This window comes from Aspergillus niger, assembly GCF_000002855.4.
Source record: "Aspergillus niger supercontig An04".
In the NCBI taxonomy this organism is placed as follows: Eukaryota; Fungi; Ascomycota; class Eurotiomycetes; order Eurotiales; family Aspergillaceae; genus Aspergillus; species Aspergillus niger.
In genome coordinates, this window is record NT_166539.1 from 1,707,195 (window position 1) to 1,719,317 (window position 12,123).

The window sequence follows — 12,123 nt, forward strand, 5'->3', positions numbered from 1 at the left end:
TGTGCTCGCCAGCTGGGAATTGACGAAATTGGCTTTGGTTAGATTGGTTATGGGTCCGTCCAGTCCGTTCTTGACCTGGGGTAGACGCTAATGGACGGCAGCACGGCGGCCAGCCAATCCATGTCCCTGCAGGTCTTCTAGAAAGATAGAAACAATGGGTCGTGATACTGGCCAGTCACCCTGGGAGGGGTTTTGATTGGCATGCGCTATGGTATTTTCCGAGTCTCCGATGTAAACCGGATCGTAACTAAATCCCGCTGCTTCCAGGGAGGGGGTTGGGACCAAAATGACGCCGGTGGGAAGTGGGAAATTAGTGAGGAACTGCCGCTGAAGTTGGCGTTGATTTGTTCGGTTCCCTGCTTATCATGAAGATATGGATCGGGCGGAAGTCCAGGATAAGAAGGTCAGTAACTCGTCTGTATCTTTGGCTGATGGTTATTGGAAGTGATGACCGCCTTTCTTTTTCCATTTTACCTTTTCTTTTTTCCTTTTTCGTTTTCGTTTTCTTTTTTGAGTTTTATAAGAAAAAAAAAAAATAATAAACCAAAATTAGCTTTTTATGATCGCTCCTTCAATTTCTCTTGTCCCCTTATCCGTTCCACATTGATGGTCAGGCACAACAGCGGTTGGGGATTGACGGGGAGAAAGTAACCGCGTGAACCCAGAGAAAATCAAAAGCGATCATGTAGATCTTAACGAGAAAGAGTTTCTCTCGACAAGACCATAGGCGACTGAACATAGGCAATTACCTTATAAGATCCCTCAAATGGGCTTTCCAGCACCAAGGAGAGAAAAATTTTCTCTCTTGTCTCACTCTCTAGTCTCTACACTTGACGGCGCATGCTGCAATGCGACATTGAATGCCTGCCCTGTCGGCTATCAACGGAAATATTGTTGGATTATAGCAAGGATGCACATTGATATTATCCCAATCCATGTCTAGACCCGAAGCCAGCAAAGCATATTCTATGCAGGTCCAGCGTTTGTGGTGCCAGTGTGCCCAGGTGTCTTCCACAACAGCAGCCCGTGGGGGATCCTCAGGACTGATTCGAGCCACCAGGATCATGGCGGAGCTCCTACTGGCCCACTTCATCCCTGTTGTTATGTCCGTACAATGCTTTTAGATCATACCGTCTTTTTCCTCCTTATCACATCATTCCTTATCATATGTTCACAATCCGGGACGGAGGAGGCATATCGGTCCAATATTGGCTGGTCGACCCATAATCGACAGGCACCCGCGTTAAGGTCAGCAGCAGTGGTGGACCCAGCACGCGGTGGAGCCTGGATTGTCTGAGCAAGGCTTGTTCTCGGGGGGAGTGGACGAGCTGCCTGGGGCCTTCGACACAGACATCACATATACCACAGCGAATCAGCACCCCCTCATTAGTAACTAAATCATTTCACAGAAAGGATTGATTGGCATCGCCATCTAGGCTTCAGGCCCAAATTTGCTGCTTCTAGATTTTTGACCAGCGCGACGCTGGGGCTGTTGAATATTATTCCGTCCATTGTTAAGCATTGCAAGTAGGGACACCCTGAACCTCGGCTTCACGGCCGTTAGGCCATTTTGGGAATGGGGCGCGTCGGCTCGCAGCGCCGGCTCCAAAGTACAAGGCGCAAGTTGGTTAGCGCTTGCCAATTACCGTTCCTTTCTCCTGCTCCAGGATTTCACTTCCAGGCGCCAGTAGGCAAGAAGAGCGGGTGAGGGGTGGAAAAGTAAAAATTGGCAGCCAACACTGCGCTTTGTATCGGTAAATGGTGCCATTGCTTTTTCCACCTTCCTGAGATGGCCCAGTAGGAAACTCAGATCAGAGAAACCAACCATCGGAGGTCGACGAGGCTAGCCGTGCGTTCCCCACTGGCCTGATAGAGTGGTTGCATTCGGGAATGAGTGGCAAATGTCTCACTTGTTAGTTATCATGAATTGATGTGTCAATGTTTTAACGTTATTAGCCATGAGCGCGCTCGACACGAGAAGCCAACGATAGAGGCAACTTCTCCGTACTGCGGGCCACTTCATTGCTCATATTACTCTTTGTTGGAAGACGTGTGATGGTCGGATATCTCCGAAATGCCAGGTCGTAGGAGTCCGTATCCCATCCTTATCGAAGCCGTACCTGCAGCTAAATTAACTCGGCTTAATAAGATCATAATGAACTGTTTGGCGGACTCCCTTATGGATTTCGGAAAGCCCAAGAGGGAACGCCGAGTATATCCTTGCTCACCTCATACACTAACTTTTAGCTAGCCTCCTAGGTTTGTCTGTCCATGGCTATTCCCGGCTGCAGGTTAATATCGGATGGCGGTTCGGCCACCGGACACGTCGTCATCGGAAGACGTAGGCTCTCAGGCAGGATAATCAGGGGAGTTCAACGGCCAGACCATGATCCCTGCGAGAACATGATAGCGACAGGCTGGGAATTGACAATCGTAGGCATGTGTTCATGAGTATACCGAGGAAGTAAAGGAGGGGAGGGAGCTGGAGAATAATGAGGCCGCGACGATCCAGCAAGTTCTTTGTAGACACATGATCGCCGGTCACGCCTTATGCGCAGTTTGTCTGTTTTGTCTGTTTTGTTCGTTGCCGGAATCTGATGGCGTCGTTTTGCAGTCGATCAACTTTCTTCTGTATTTTCCTTCAACCAAAGTCGTTTCTGCTCTTTCTTAATTGAAGCTTCACTTCCACCAACAACAGCAGATGGTGTCCACTTTATATGTCAATGCTACGGTTCCCCCTGGCCCCTTCCAAGTGCTCCATAACATGCCTAGCAATTAGGTACTCAAAATCGACACCTAGCCACAGGTCAACTCCACGAGCGGCAACCGTCGGCTCAGCGGCCAGACACGGCATCGTGTCCGGAGGACCTGCCAAACTCCGTAGCTGAGGTTGCATAGGGGTTAATTACACCCTGGTCCGTCCTTCATAACCAAGCATTACTCCTTTCTTTCTCTCTCCGATAGCGAAGACACGCCTCTCCGGGCTTGCATCCAAGCGTCTGCCATCACTGTATCCGCCTCCAGATGTGGGGGAAGTGGATAAACCGGGTACTCGGGAGATGACTCCACGGGCTTCGCGTCGATCACGCTGCAAATCGTGTCCGTCTGCGCTTGTCAAGTCAGGAATGATAGTCGGACTATCAGATAGCCAAGCAAAGCTTGTCTATCTGGTTTACGCGTGCAGAAGAGTGCCGATGACCGGTGGGCCCGTGGAGGTTTAGCCGTATTGTACACTACCTTGTGCGAACCGGAATCGAGCCGATGACCCTGTGGGCTTCTAGCCAGTTCGAGAAGGTCCACAATGCCAGACACGTTCATCCATTGCAGCAACGTCGGACTACCGATCCGATACCGCCGCCAGATCGCCCCAAAAACGGGAGGGCAGGCTGCGTGCAGAATTGCTGCCCCGTGTCATGATCGATTGGTTCATCTAGGGCGATTAGCCTAGACCCTAGTCGTTGTCTTGTTCGAGATCGAAGTGGCTATAGCCAGGAATAATTGGCTGATGATTGGCCATCCTCAGATTATGCTCGTTGGCATAGGAAGAACACATGACCAGTCATGTATCCCGAATCGAGGATGGGTCGATGTAATATCCGCGCTATCCTGACACAGGGCAATCATCGATATGCCGTTGGCTCTTGAGGGTGACCCCAGACGGAGGCCTGCATACGTCTTTGGCCACTAACATCCATAGGATAGCAGGCTATGCTCGCCATTCAGCCTATCAACTGCCGGTAACTTCTAGGGTGGTACCGAGCATTCCCGGGTAATGGTAGCGCCATAGGGCCTAGCACCTGTTGCTTAGCAGGAAAGTGACGCCCAATCCGGTACCCAGCAGCGTCTAGAATCGATGCCAGCTAGGCTCTATCTTCTTTTTATGGCCGGCTGAATAGAGCTACTGTGGAGCTTACAATCTTATCAGATACCCGATGCCCGTAAGCAATAGAGGAACCGACACACCGCAGTGGTAGAATGGTAAGCCTCTTATTTACGATTCGTATGTACTCGGGCCGAGTTCTTTACATGGCACATGCCCAGGGCATTGCCACTCCACTCGGGATTCATCACCAACGAACATGACATGTGATACAGACCCTCCTTTATATACTATTCTTATGTATGACTTTCAGGATGTAAGTTTACCCTATCGATAATCTTGAACAAATGAGAGTTCTTATCAGTATAATACCTTTTGAGATAAATATCACTGAGAGAGGTACCTGTCTTCCATAATAGTATTCACTGATATCCCATATGCACACCATTATCAACATAGAGCCAACCAAGACCAACCTACCACTGGAATATCTATAACTGAGCCCACAAAAATAGACATCATGCAACATGAGCAGAAGTGATTTAATATAGTACTATTTGGGCCCATTAGTTCTCAATACGGCCATCACTGCTGACATGGCACTACCACTAACGCTTATCAACGTAATGATATATGTTTCCCTCTATCTACTACCAACCTACTATCACTTCAAATCTGCCTATTATCTACACCAAACAAAAACCAATTGAATAATAGAACCCTTGATATAACGGAGCAACATACACTACCGATCAATAATCTCATCCAATCAAACGATCGTGGAATACCACAACTGACCACCTACCTAGGTCGCTCTCGATCCCCTCGAATGGCACGTACAAATGTACACTCAACCCACTACATAGCAACAAAACCTAAATAAATACTAATGATAAGTGAGACATCCATTACTCATCCTTTACCTTCTCATCGCCAACTGAGTCACACCTTCGAAAGGATGTCCGAATAAGCAGATAATACTAGTTGTTAGTGTTACTGTACTCTTGGCTAATCGTGCCACGAATCTATCTATATATTGTTTAACTACCTTAGGTTTTATTTGAATTAGAGAGTGTGTGCCTACTATCTTGCTTTCCTTCCTTTCTTCTACATAGGTCGCATATTTATACGGCTATATTGAGTTGATATTTGATTCCTGGCAGTTAAATATTCAAGAGAATGCGAACAGAATGCGAGTTATCCTAGCTATTAGCTAGCTATTAATGAACATTGACTCAACCAAGGAAATACTATTGTACGTATATAGTTCATTCGGCTAGCATATATTACTAAGTATTACATATCAGGCTGATATCTATGGCAGAGAAAGGGGGGGTGTGGTTAGATAGATATCAGACAGACATACCATCCAATTCACCCACCTACTATACTGATCACCACCTCACCTGAGACTACTCACTCTAAACGACCAAATTCGACTTAAGAAACCATCTTCGAGTAGATGAATCCTCCAACCATCCCTACATAACACACCCAAGCGAGCTCACGTGAAACCGAACCATCACTATCCCCTTCCCCCGCCCCTTTCCCCTTGCTCTCCCCCATCATCTTCCACGTTACACAGTACATAAGTAAGAAGAAACCGTTAAACGAACTCACCATCACGACCATCCCTGTGCATACCCCACACATACGAAGGGCCAGAACTAGTTAGCTAACTTTCTATCTTTTGACTTTCCTGCCCAAAAGCGAAACCAAGACTTATCCCAAATGAGGCAGAACTACATACCCTATAAGATCAAGATGACCCGGAAACGAATCAAGGGAGGGGAGAAAGAAAGAGGGGACTAGACAATTACTGAATCCAATTCCATAACTTAGCCAGTTCATCTGAAGGTTGGTTGCGGAGTTAGCAAGGTGAACTCATACCTCGTGTCTCAGTCGGATAAATGATCCAGCCTATGTGTATCACTTTGACGGTGGCAAACCAACCCCATCGCACAACATAAGCAATAACACGTAGGTCATTGCCTCTTTGGGAATGAATATGGGGGGGACCAAGATACTATTAGCTCTGGTATAGGCGCCAGCGCACGCATGCAAATGGAGAGAAATCAGCGATGCAGCAGCAGAAACCCTTGTATGATAACAGGATGCAGGGAGTTTTGGAAAATGAGGAGTAAACGCACAGGGCGCTGGATGAACCATGGTACCCATGCATTCCATAGCATGCGCCCGTAGGGCTAGGGTTGGACAAAAATGAGAAAGGAGAAAGCAAAAAAGCAAACTAAAAAAGGAAAAGGGGGCCAGCAAGATGCAATATGAATCTGTTGTCATACGTAGTAAGTTTGAAAGGAGCTCCTCCACCATATCATATACAGATAGACAGGCAGGTAAGTAATGGACGGCCTGCAGATCTAGCTTGCAGTTCGCCTCAGACATGTCGACATATGTATGCATATAAGTCGGTTTGGTATGGGGTATACGTACGCACATTAAGTGCACATACAACACACACAGACACACGACACTCAACCCCACACCAGGCCAGAGACTGGGCAAAGATTCCAGCCAACGGATTGATCGCCCTGTATCAGTGTATCAAATCCCGAGACCCCGGATTGCGTTTGGGTACGAACACAAGCCACCGTGACTGACGTACATGCAAGTGGGTAGTGGGTAGCTCCCAGGATGCGAACTTGCATGACAGCCAACTAAACACGCCAGAGGGGGGATGGACTTGGTCCTCAACAGTGGTTACTTCCGCCCGATAAATGATCTCTCGGATTACCACAGCAGGTAGAAAATCACCATGGAGAGAGGGGTAAGGCCTGTCAGACCGTCAGGCAATGCAATTCAGGTGCCTAAATGCTTAGTTTTTTCTGAGACGTCATTCGTCAAGGGACGACAATCCCGACTGTGCAGCTAAGAGGACCGAGCGTTGCACACTTGCCTTCCAGTCGGACTGGATCGGGCAGAGCTCTATGGGTAGTATAACATGTCGCAGCTCTGGGAAGGGCCATGGCCCTGGATTGGCTGGGATGAATCAGGGATGGCGCGTGCATTAGCCCATATCCACCTACATTTCGTACATAGTCCCATGTACCCGGTACAGACGATAGGCTCCGGAAATGCTCCTTTAGGCGCTGACGCCGGGCCTGTGGCTGGTGTGTGTGTGGCGAGGCGGTTCTGTAGACATCGCGGTTCTTGCACGCAGTGGGGGTCTCCCAACCGGTTAATGCAGTATAAAGCCGCGAGGAGTTCCTTACTGACTCACACCTTGCAGCGTGGAGATAATATCCCACGGCCAGGGGGTGGGAAAAGTGATCCGCGACAACCTGGCGGGGATGCTCGGTGATTTAAATCGTACAGCAGTCACAGAGCCAACAATATTCAGCAAAGGGCACTAAATTATTGACCTTCAATGTCGATCCTCTCCTCATCCTAGGGAAAGGGAGATCTGCCGCACCAAAGTGGGGTGCAGCTGTGTGGTTTCCAGGTTTTCTCTGCATCGATGGGTGAATACTTCGCGACGGGCTCGCAATCGGTTGGTCGCATGTACAGGTACAGAAAAAACCTTCAAGCCCAGGGCGAGGGTTGATGATAGGCCGGCTGACCTGCCGACCTGTCTTCATCTTCTGATCGGGGATCAGGGCTAGGACGGGTGTCATGCAATACCTCTTCGTATTTCTTCATGCCCATCTGCATCCCCTCGACCGTTGAGCTGTCGTGTCAAAGCAGGCCCTGACTCGAGTTGCGTTCCTGTCAAGGCACATCCTGTGTAGCATCTTCCCCCCTCCTCCAGTAGAATGCCGCCCATCCTTGATCCGGGCGACACCACCCCCCCTCACCTTGAAAGGTGACATCCGGAGTACCTGGGATCCCCATGCGCGGCAGCCAGATTCACCGCCATGTGATAGATCGGATAGATCCTGGTTTCTAAATCGCTTCCTCCCCTCTCCCTCACCTCCTCCCCCGTGCTTCGTGCAGCTGGGGTCAAGCCCTGTGCCACACTCGACGAGCCTGATCTGCTTCTCCAATGGTCTCGGAGGCATCTTCCGCCCGTCCGCCTGTCTCTGGCTTGCATCGATTTCCGTGCCGGTGACCGTTGGGAAAGAAAAAGAAAAACAGGGGCCCAAGAAGACCAGCCTCGAGCGTCTCCATGCAACAATTAATGCTGCGTATGTGTGCGTGTTTGTGTGTGGCTCATGAGACCTGATGGACAATGGTCGCCCCCTCCCTTCCAGTACAATTTGATACGGAGTCCAAGGGTCGACCTACGTACACCCGCACAGACGTCCAAGATGACCTCCTCGGGTGATCCAGGATCCCAAGGCCGCCTTACCGCAAGAGCTGGCCGAATAGCAAAAAGCGCTCGCGCCCGTCTGAGAGTCCGAACACTTGACAAGCAGCAGCGCCGTCCAACGACATAGAACGGCCTCTGCAACAACTGGGCTTGGACTATCCACGAGGCGCACTTCTCGGTAACTGGCACTTGGCGATCTAGCCGTCCCGACTGGCCGGAACCAAAATTTAGGCCTTCGTAGTCCTTTCTCATGACGTGTGACAGCACGCCTCCCGCCTGTCCTTTCCGGCGCTCACCGCAAGGCTAGAGGCTATGAGTGGCCTTTCAGGGTGGGCCAATTCCAATGTTGCATGCGTCTCACAATGGTCTTCAACCCATGGATCTTCCGGATCAGAAATGCGAGAGCGGTTCCATGGTTTTCTTACCGCCCACCAGGGGACTATCTGAGAATGAGTTGGCTCCTCCATTCCTCTTAACGATCGCCTCATGCGGTAGTGGGCCTAACAAAACCTGCACCAATGACTTTCCGTCAAGCTGCAGTGCAGCCTTGGGTAAGGGTTTGTGACGAATGCCAGAAATGCACGGTACCGCCCGGATGTGAGATGAGGGAACCTTAACCAGCCCAACCATGGTCTGTCTTATAAGGAGGGCCGGGAGATGCATGAAAAGGGTAAATGAAGGAGAGCAAAAAAGGAGAGAAAGTGCGTCCGAGTCAATGCGGACTTTCCAAAAAGCAGCCTATTAGGGTAATAACCAATGTTCTCAATTTTTGTCTAATTCCAAAACCTGAGATGACCTCCCAAAAAATTAAGCAGAAAATGAAAAGGAAAGACAGTCTAACTTGACATGGTCACATCATCCGTACTTATACTGTACAAAAAGTCATGCATATGCTTGATCCTCATCTCCAAGTGAAACCCATCACAACCGACTTGCAAGTGTAAGCGCGCCAAAAGACAGAAGAAAACACGTTGATCTAGTATAGAAAGACAGAACAAAGGAAATTAAGATAGCCGATAAAATGACCAAAAACACCTAGAGATGCAATATCGCAATAGGCGGCCAAAATGTGGGAGGCAAGGGCGCACAGGTGAGGAGCCGCACATCTCAGCAGCTACCATTCCCAAACTGTGGTTCCAGCCAAATAAACCCTGGAATTGTTGAAGCCATGCACGATAATTATAAAGTCGATTAGATAAACGGTAAAGGGTATCAAGAGCGGTTGTCCATCTCACTCGGCTCGTCGTAGAATTCTTTGATGATCAAAAAGAAAGATTAAAGATGGGTGGGGTGGCGAACTCTCGTGTCTATTTGGTTCTTGGTATCCCGAAGCCACATAACTCATGAAATGTCGGATGTATCTTGCGGTAATGGCATCAAGAATGATGCCCGGCGCTAAACGAAATCCCGATCGTGCTCGCAAGAAATTTATGATTTGACGATCTGGTGAGGAGACGGCATTGATTCCGGGGACGTCTGGTCCATGTCACTGAAGGGAGATTGCCGTTGAGAGTCAATGTCGTTTCCACCGTTTCGCATCTGGTTCCGGAGAGCAGGAAGTTGACGCCGTCTAGCATTGATGAACCAATTGCTGATCTGTATATAGATCTTTGATTAGCATGTGCTGATTTGTTAGACAAGGGGGGAGAACTGCTACTAACCTGGCTGATAGTGAGTCCAGTGCGGGTCATGAACATCTGTTTGTCCTCTTCACTGGGATACGGATGGTCAAGATGTTCATGGAACCAGGCACGCAGAATGTCGGTGACTGGCTTGGGCAGGTTGCCCCGTCTCCGCTTGTTCTTGGGATCGATCGAATCTCCAAGGATACCGAAATTTGATTGTTGAGCATGAGAAAGGGATTGCGGAGAAGGTTGTTCGGAATCACTCTGGTAAGCCATTGCGGGATAGGCATAGCCAGTCTGATTGGGCATGACGGGAAAAGAATCCACGCTCCTCCGATCACCCGGTACTGTGCCTGGAATGTTGGTTGGGGGATATGCGTGGGGGCCAACCGGGCCCGCCCTGAATTCCTGCGCTGCGAAGTCTGGTCGAGAAAGGGCCCTTGAATCTGGGTAAGCGGCGCCCGAAGTATTCAGTCCCCGTTCAGGGAGCGACTGAAGGTCCCGGATGGAAGGTAGAATAGGACTCGGACCACGAGAAGCGTAACGAGGAGAGCCTGTGATGGGGTCGGTCGGGTGCCCAGCCATCCGGCTTTGGGGTTCACTCGACCGGGCGGCATAATCGCCAGCGAATGGCAATTTCGGGGGTGATCCGTAGGGACGATCAGAGAAAGGGCGGGGATTGGACGTCAATTCGTGGGCTGCTGATGTAGGCCGCTCGCGCGCATGCTGGCGAGAAGTGAAATATGAGGTCGATTCGATCTCATCATGGAGATGAGGCGGGAGTAGCTATCAAAAAGTACGTTAGTCTCACTGATTCTCTTACGGCGGAACCACCGGTCGGTTTTGCCAGGCGTAGTAATGTTGGCTCACCTCTCGAAATGACGGAAGAGCAGGAGTATGGTCCGCTGGAAGTCCACTTGCGTAGGAAATGGCCATTTTTCCAGAATCCTCACCCAGTTCACGGTACTGGGACATAGACAAACACTGCCAAAGGGAAGGAAAAGGGTTCCGAGGAGGTAACTATTCCACTATGATAGGCAGAACAGAAGTCCAGAGCAGGGAGGCTTGATTGCACAAGTATAGCCGGCCTGCGGCTTCCACACAAATCAAGAGGCAGGTTGGAAGATGTAGAGGAAGAAAAAAATGAGACCCCACACGTCAAACCACTTGGGTTGTGAAGAGAATAAGTAGGATTTATGGGGTTTGGTGGTGGAATCAAATGGCGGGGAGGAGAGGGGGGAGGAATGAGGTGGATATCAAGAGATGGAGAAGCAAAAGAAGGACGGACAAGGGTGGAAGGGTTAATAGGGTAGCTCAACTGAGGTCACAGAGCGTAGATAATGAATCCGAACGATGATAGTTGAGGAGAGGAACATGGGCGACAGATAATAGTAATATACTTACCAGCGCCTGAGTTTAAAAGTACCTTGACATCGCCGCACACGATGACGATGGAGACAGCTGAACCAAGGTTATGCAAGGTAAGGAGTGAGGCAGCTCAACAATTGGATCTGGGCTGGGTGGACACCAGATCTCTCTTTCAAGGTTGTCGGGGTTCAGTCCTTTTCTTTTTCCTTTTTTTTTTTTTTTTTTTTTTTTTTTTTTTTTTTTTTCCTTTCCTTTTTTTCTTTTCTTTTATTTTTTTTTTTAATTTTTCATTTTCTATTTTTTAATTTGCAACCCTTTTTTCTTTTTTCGGTCGCCCCTCAATCCTTTTTTTCTTTTTTCTCTTCTTTTTTTCCTCCTTCGACATTAATTTTTTTCATTTTCATTTTCATTTTTTAATAAAATTTACTTCACAGGTTATCTTTCCTTTTTTTGCCTCTTTTTTATTTTTTTTTTTTTTACGCTTTCCGATTATTTCCCTATTCTTCTTTCCTTTTCCTTTCTCACTTTTTCCCTCCCACTACTACTAGTAAGTTAGGTACACTAACTAACCCTTTCCCTTTCCTGGGAGACAATAACAAAACTACTGGATCATGCACGTCCAACTCCGAGATAGATCCTGCAAGACAAGCTGTACATTTAGTGATGCCATTCGCGGTCAGAAGAAGAAGAAGTTTAGAAGGGCGTAACAAAAACAAAAAATAATAATATAATAATAAAACATCGACATGTATACAGTAGTATTATATCCCTACCTTGAAACAACCCCGTAAGAAACAACTTACAAAAAAAGAAACATCGAGTCAGAGGGCCCGGCAGGCACAAGATCTCTTCTTCTTTTTCCTCTCTGAAACTGGCTGGTCCTCCTCACGCACGCGCACACACTGGCACTGGCAGTTGCCGTCCGTCAGCTGTCCCATACTAACGCCATCCATAGTTACTAAGTCAACCTAGCCTGCCTACCCATGGGTAAATGACAAGAACAGGGGGGGCGGGGACGGGGGGGAAAAAAGAGGGATGGGTGA

At 48.7% G+C, this 12,123-nt stretch overlaps 1 protein-coding gene across 1 annotated transcript; it reads right to left on the reverse strand.

Moving 5' to 3' along the window:
- Positions 1–9,515: 9,515 nt before the first annotated feature.
- Positions 9,516–10,648, reverse strand: An04g06950 (uncharacterized protein; the record flags this gene model as incomplete). The annotated part of the gene is made up of 3 exons (XM_059747620.1): positions 9,516–9,683; positions 9,749–10,498; positions 10,583–10,648. 3 exons carry the CDS (start codon positions 10,646–10,648, stop codon positions 9,516–9,518), a joined length of 984 nt encoding a protein of 327 aa, XP_059603634.1.
- Positions 10,649–12,123: the final 1,475 nt, after the last annotated feature.